Here is a 7,764-nt window from a genome sequence, read left to right on the forward strand (position 1 = left end):
ATACAAGTCATCAACAGGCTCAAAGCCGGCTCAATGTTCCTGAGATGGGGGATACCACTCCAACCGGTGAGTGACAACATTCACATCCGGTGAGGTCAAAGACTTTAGTGAGAAGTATGGTTCTGCCCAGACTACAACTAGCCCTCACCGCCCCCAGGCGACCGGCGCAGCAGAACGGGCTGTTCAGACGGCCAAGCACATCCTGAAGCAGCCGGTCCACATCTGGCTCTGTTGTGTCCCAGAGCTACCCCTATGGCAGCAGCCGGTGGGAGCCCAGCTCAGCTCATGACCGGGAGACGCATCAGAACTACACTTCCTGTGTTGGAAGAGAAGCCACAGCCTGCACCTGTTGACAGACGAAGGGTTCAGGAAAGAGACGCACAGACAAAGTCGTCCCGCCGGATCTACCACGGCCGCCGCCACTCTGCATGTCCGCTTCCACCCCTTCATCAGGGCCAGGACGTCAGGGTCCAGACTGGGGAGAGTAGGGCTGGAGAACCCCGGGTACAGAGGTCGTACCCGGTGGCGACGGACAGCGGCGCAGTGCCGCGGCCACACCGGAGACACCCGCAGGCCTTACCCCAGTCTGCACATCGGTCTGACCGACAGGAGCCGCGGCCTGAGAGACCTACACCCCCGCCAAGTGGGCCTGCTCCCGCGGCCAGTCCTGCCCCTCAGCGACCGGCCACCAGGCCAGAGGGCCCCCGGCCGAGCCGTGGGGCCCGCACCCCCGCATACACCGCCGCACGGCGGGGCACCGGGGACCTCCAGGGGCCCTGAGGTCAGATGTCCTTCCAGGTGTGGGGACACTGAGCTCTTAGGCCGGCTTTAATACACAAAGAAAGAGGAAGGTGGGAAGTGAAGACATGGATGGTGTAGGTTATATGTTATCAGGTTGACAGTATGGACATTGTTATTGTTGAGATTCTGACTGTTTTCATACGGACATACAGCGGTTATAAGTACTGCACTTATTATCATGTGGGGATATGGGAGTGGACTGTCCTGGCCCTGGTCCACCGGGGCCTAGTCCTGGTTCAACAGGTCCTGGTCCAACGGGTCCTGGTCCTGGTCCACCTGGTCCTGGTCCACCTGGTCCTGGTCCACCTGGTCCTGGTCCTGGTCCTGGTCCACCGGGTCTTGGTCCTGGTCCACCGGGTCCTGGTCCACTGGGTCCTGGTCCACCGGGTCCTGGTCCACCGGGTCCTGGTCCTGGTCCTGGTCCACCGGGTCCTGGTCCACCGGGTCCTGGTCCTGGTCCTTGTCCACTGGGTCTTGGTCCTGGTCCACCGGGTCCTGGTCCTGGTCCACCTGGTCCTGATCCTGGACCTGGTCTATATATGTGTATCTGTGGTGTGTGCCTGCATATGGTGTGAATCTATATGGTGTATTGGTGTATGTCTGTATGGTGTGTGTGTGTGTGTGTGTCTGTGTGTGCTAACGTGTGTGGTGGTGGGCGATGACTCCAGCTAACCAGTGAATGAGTCTCTCTGGTCTCTTTGATGAAAGCTTCCTTCTCACTCCTCAAATGGCCGTTCAGGATGCTGTCAAGTTATGGTTGCTATGGAGACGGTATCTCGCAGAGCACACAGAGAGCAGATGTTCTCGTGTGGAAACATCGCCCTCTGCTGTCCAAATCCGCTCACTACACACACATGGACGCAAGATCACACGTGACTTGCTTTTCACCAACTTGACATCAAACAGTAGTAACACACACACACACACACACACACACACACACACACACACACACACACACACACACACACACACACACACACACACACACACACACACACAAACCACACAGTAAGGTGAATTGAATGAAGACTTTCCTCGTTTTGTATGAATTTAAATCTGTCAAATCAGACTCATAATTTTAATCAAAATGAGGGAGGTCATTTAAGATCCAACACAGAGCTTAAACAGACTTTCACTATTAACAAGGCGACCAGAGGAGGTCGAACCTGGGTTGAGTTTTACTATTTAGCTCACCTAGGGTGACCAGACGTCCTCTTTTTCCCGGACATGTCCTCTTTTCGAGACCTAAAAAATGCGTCCGGCAGGGATTCCAAAAACGTCCGGTATTTTGCCTCGTCGCAAAAAAAAAATAATATATATATTATTGTTATTATTATCTTTTATTTTTGTTTGCCTCGTCGCATATTTGTGTTTCTGGGTCTTTCACATAACCTACTAGTTATTACCATTGTATATGTCCATGGTTATTACGGCCTTCCAAGTTCTGGAAATGGTATCTCCCTTACGTTCCACCTTCTTGCGCGAGCTGACTGTAGAGAGAGTCTGTCATTGGGCGACCGATCTCATGTGCTCGTTGAGAAGGTGCCGTGTATAGACGGAATGAAACCCCCCCCCCCCCCCCCCCCCCCCCCCCCTCCCACAATCTTGCCCGGGGCGCAATTGGACCTAGGATCGCCACTGTCTGCAGCCATGCCTAAACGTAAATGTAAGTTCACGGACGAACTAAAGAAAAAATACCCATGTTTTCGCCCCCCCCCCCCCCCCCCCCGCGACGAAGTGTCCTCTTTTTCACAAACTCAAATCTGGTCACCCTAGCTCACCTGCGCAGCTCGCACGCCATGTGGTTTCCTTAATTGGTTCATTGGTTGCATCTGGTGCATTTCACATAAGAGGGAAGCGGACAATACATTTGTGTCCTCCACTGTTTGGCAGTTTATCGTCTCCCAAACACCGTATGTTGTTGTGTTCTCAGAAACTAGAACGCGTGTGTAATGTTCTGTTGAGCTCTGTTGTGACTTATTTGTCATCTCTTCCTGTTTCACAGGTTAAAGGGGTAGTTCGGAATTTTGGACATAGGGCCTGATTCCCAAGTGAGCATTGGTATTCTATATCACTGGAGACAGTTTTCAACCCATTTTATTCAGTCCTTCTAGTTGCGGAGTTCTCTCGTGCTAGGCTAGCGCAAGTGAACGGGAAAAGCTAGCCTGCTATTAAAAACAGTCTTACCCACTCCACAGTACACCCGAGGTCAATCAATAATAACACCAGACTATAGATTTAAATGTCTGTTTATAGAATAATGTTAGAAATAAAACCAACCTTGCATTGCATTGCATTTTGAGGGAATTGCTGGGTCTCAGCAGCAGTGTTATATTCCTGGTAGTAGGCTACGGCAGCGGCGGACTGATACCTAGGTTACCGGTTAGCGTATTCAATTAAAAAGATATGGCCACGTTTGGATGCATCGCTAAGCCCTCCAAACGTGGCCATATCTTTTTAATTGAATACGCTAATTCCTTCGTTCACTGTACTCGGCGTTTGTAGCATTGACAGCGGCAGGTAAATAAACTAGAGCCGGTAACCTAGGTATCAGTCCGCCGCTGCCGTAGCCTACTACCAGGAATATAACACTGCTGCTGAGACCCAGCAATTCCCTCAAAATGCAATGCAATGCAAGGTTGGTTTTATTTCTAACATTATTCTATAAACAGACATTTAAATCTATAGTCTGGTGTTATTATTGATTGACCTCGGGTGTACTGTGGAGTGGGTAAGACTGTTTTTAATAGCAGGCTAGCTTTTCCCGTTCACTTGCGCTAGCCTAGCACGAGAGAACTCCGCAACTAGAAGGACTGAATAAAATGGGTTGAAAACTGTCTCCAGTGATATAGAATACCAATGCTCACTTGGGAATCAGGCCCTATGTCCAAAATTCCGAACTACCCCTTTAAAGACTTTTTGAAGTAAAGAGGAGCATCTCATCTGGACCTGATGTGAGTAGAAATGTGTAGCAAAGCACAACTGCATTGACTTGTATGTTGAATATAAATCACTGATAATGTGTGAAGGAAATCAGGGATTGTGGTGGTTTAACTCTCATTTGAAATTAAATAATGATTTTACCTGAAAGTAACATTTTAGAGACTATACATTCAAACTTCTCAACTTATTTAACTTAAACATTATTTAAAAGTTGGATGATCCCAAAAGCCCTGAATTTGTATTGGCATTCATTTATCTGATTTAATGGACATGGTAGATGTTGAACCGTGGGACAGTGCCCAAGTTTGGGGACAATAATAAGTAAACTGTTTGTTCCTTCAAAGGTCTATCATGGATATTTAACTGCAGTTCTGTGAGTATCCCAACTTTAACATGAAGATGAACTGCGAACTGTAAGTCATTAGTTTCTCATTACTCTTGGGCACATTGATGTATGTTGGCTTCCTGGTGAGTTAACCCGTTAGCTGAAGGTTGATCTGATTAGTAAGGATGTTTTATTGGATCATGGGTTACTTGGGCGATTGGTTTATGTTGGTTTGAATGGTTTGTTAAAATGGTTTCAGGTTCAAAGTTATTGTTGTAAGCTGGAGTAATGGGTTGGGTTCTGAGGTCTTCAGTCTTCTTTCCAGCTACTCTCCTGAGCTCTGCATCTTCATCACATGAGTGTTGCTTTACTGAGGAGGGTGTGGTCTGAGTGAGCAGAGGTGCATACTGGGATACAGAGCTGTCTGAAGTCTACAGGTCTGTAGACACGCCCCCTCAGGGGAAACCGAGTGTTTGAGAAACCGTCGTGGCGTCAGTTACATGGACTGGAATGTTTTTTAAGATGGAGTCAGGGATGCAGAAGGAGAAACACCAGGGGGAGATGAGGGGGCTCCTCATCTCAACGACTAAAACACAACTTCAGTCTGACACAGAGAACCTTGGAACACTTTCAACAGTCCCCTCCAGGCATCGTGACTCCTCAGGAACAGTTTCATTTCAGAGAAGGTCTCATTTGGGGCCATTCCAAGATGGTTCCTGCTCCTCAAGAGCCACACCCCTCCACTGGGTGGTCTTCTGAAGAGATGACTTCCTTCCTGTCATCAGGCTGACTAAAGCTGCACCGTTTGCATCTGTGAAGGCCCCTCAATCACTAAACCACTGGACTACAAACGCATGACTTCAGAGACGTTGAAACAGCGTGAATGGAGACACCAAGCATAATCCATCACCAATGTGGGACGCCACTGAAGAATGTTGTACATAATTTACGTCTCTGGAGATATTGGTGGTTCTATTCTGGGTGCCCTGACAGAAGAGCTGGGGGTGGATGATGGAATGGTATTTGACATGAGGTTTTTACCCTGCATGAGTGTTTGGTCTTTTATGGCTGCTTTTTATGGTGTGTGTGGGTTTGACATGAGATGGAAGATTTTTGAGCATCGTTAGGGTTCTACTGTGTGTGTGTGTCCCACTCACACCCGGCACGGGGTTCTCTACGTGTGTTTCCTTGGTTCTGCGTCCTGCTTGCTTTGACATTGATAATTTTCTTACGGGGGTCTGTGTGATTGGCTTGGTGTATTGGAATGGTCAGTTAATTCATACCAGCTGGACTGCCACACGTTTACTTGAGGCCTCCAGGAGACATGAAGAGCCCTGAGCGACGCTCCGGAGCGAGATCCAACACACTGGGCAGGAAGGAGACTATCCAAATCAAGTGTAAAAGGATGCAAGCGGCGTGTTCAGATCAGCGTCTTCAAACTAGGACTACACCAATCAGGATCAATGGATTGCCTAAAGGCATTCCAAAAGGAGACTCTGAAGTTGGAAAGGGACCTAAATGGATGTTCAAGATGACCTTCAGACCTGTAATGAGATGGCTCTTCCTACCTGGCTGGATTGATGGAGAGCCCTGTGGATCTTGTCTTGCTCTCAGTTGCACGTCTTCTCAGGCTGAACTGTATTTGCTGTACAGGACTAGCTGATCGATCGGTTCCCTTAAATCAGAACCAATCCGGGAACTCCAACTAGTGCGCTCTTCAAGCTGAAGTTGTGCTCTTCAGCTGAGGAGGCAAGGAAACCTTCACTGGGGCTACAATGTGTCTAGAGGAGAACGTTTCAAAGTGTTCCATGGTACTCTGATGAAGACCGTTGTTGTGTTTCACTGGCTGAGAGGAAGAACCCTCACATCTTCCTCTTGGACTTTCTCCTCTGAGAATCCTGGTGCCATCTTGAAGGATATTCCAGCTCATGTTACTGATGTCACGACAGATTCTCAAACACTTGGTTTCTCCTGTGGGGCGTGTCTATAGAACTGAAGACTTCAGACAGCACTGTATCCCAGCACGCATCTCTGCTCACTCAGACCACACCCTCATGAGTAGGATGCAACACTATAGCGATGGAGATGTAGAGTTTTATAAGTAAAGAGGGAGCAGACAACGATGATTCGAACACAATTACAATTTAAGTCTTTAAATCTTTAAACCATGAAGATGGTTGGATAGTTCAGGAATTGGGCTTAATTTTATTATAGGCAGTCCTTTCGCTCAAATGCCCACTTCTCACTGGACCTGTACATGTGTTGTTTGGCTGGCATGATTTGCTGTTGGTAATGAGGCGGTCAGGTTGACATTGCTTGGCTATGGTCGGCTCTCTGTGAGCTCACTGTTTTGATTTGATCTGTATGGTTTGTACCCTGAATATCGAGATAATTGTTTTTAATTTTAAAATGTAGACACGGTTTTGTATTGAATTATTCCATTGTTTTTAAGCAAGGAGTTGAGGTTTAAAGTTGTTGTGGAACGTACATGGTGGTTCGGTTCTTCGTACGGTTTGGAGTGATTTAACTTGTACACACTGGGTGCATAATAATGTAAAGGTACACTGAATAGCAGCAATGACCAACAGCAACAAACAGATCACATCAAGGTAAGTCTGTTGGCTGTGTTTTAATGAAGACCATCGCTGGACTTCAGGATCTTCCTCCGTTCAGCTCAAGGTGAGGCGCTGGTTCTGTTTATTCTTTGGTTGGTTCCGGCCGGAATGTTCGGATTCCAGTCGGACGGTTTGTGCTTCCCGCCGTGGAAGGTTCTGACTGCGGTCACTTGATTTAGTCTCAATGGTTAGCATAGAACGTTGTAGTCATGACAACCATAAGAACCCACGTGGGCGTTAGTTGGACGTGAATCCCCTGAGGGTATTTGGCGGAAAGTTCTGAATGTATTTGCGTATCTTCGAGCCGTTGCCCACAGAAACTATTTTTCAGTCGGTTTCCATTAGGAATTGTTGCCCCTTATCCAAAACGACTTAAGTTTGATACTAAATACACACTGACACGTACATCGTACAATATGTTGATAATTTCCGACTGTTGCGCCGACTTTAACCACGTTCATGGGACTCTCGCTGCGTTCAAAACAGCGTTCTACTTGCGGGCCCAATTCTGATCATCAGTGAAGGCTGAAGATCATTTCAAGGTGGATGACAATTTGGCATTTCTTCGACGGAACCCTGCACCTGAATATGGCTGAGTATATTTGATTTAATATCGATACTGCTTGGTGTTCTTTGTTACTTCAGCTTTCGTATGTTCTAAATATCTGGTATCAATAATTGCCATAGAAGTAAAACCCTACCCAATGGAATGACGTTAACCCTTATAAGGTGTTCGGGTCTGTGGGACCCGTTTTCAGTTTTTAGCTTTATAAAAGTGATACAAATAATTATTTCTTTGAACTAAGATTCATTGGCTTTGGCTCATTTTCTGTGAGGAACATGAATCAGAAAACATTTTCAATGACCCCCCCCCTGTATACCCCCCCATCACATTTATATTACACAAAGGGTGTTCGGGTCCAGTGGACCCGGAGCTGTTTAAGTGTGGAAATCATAGGTTCTGTGCACCCTAATTTTCCCTTCTTCCTCTCTCTGTGTGTGTGTGTGTGTGTGTGTGTGTGTGTGTGTGTGTGTGTGTGTGTGTGTGTGTGTGTGTGTGTGTGTGTGTGTGTGTGT

The 7,764-nt window shown here is 47.4% G+C and overlaps 1 protein-coding gene across 1 annotated transcript; it reads left to right on the forward strand.

Moving 5' to 3' along the window:
- The first annotated feature begins 252 nt into the window (after positions 1-252).
- LOC130378643 (translation initiation factor IF-2-like) lies at positions 253-780 on the forward strand. Its single transcript, XM_056585353.1, has one exon. The coding sequence runs from the start codon at positions 253-255 to the stop codon at positions 778-780; it is 528 nt and encodes a 175-aa protein (XP_056441328.1).
- The last annotated feature ends 6,984 nt before the right edge of the window (positions 781-7,764 follow it).

The sequence above is a fragment of the Gadus chalcogrammus genome, unplaced genomic scaffold, assembly GCF_026213295.1.
Source record: "Gadus chalcogrammus isolate NIFS_2021 unplaced genomic scaffold, NIFS_Gcha_1.0 GACHA093, whole genome shotgun sequence".
NCBI classification, from domain to species: Eukaryota; Metazoa; Chordata; class Actinopteri; order Gadiformes; family Gadidae; genus Gadus; species Gadus chalcogrammus.

Excerpts from the sequence above, each read along its gene's own strand:
- LOC130378643 (XM_056585353.1), top strand. The coding sequence starts at position 253 with ATGGCAGCAGCCGGTGGGAGCCCAGCTCAGCTCATGACCGGGAGACGC.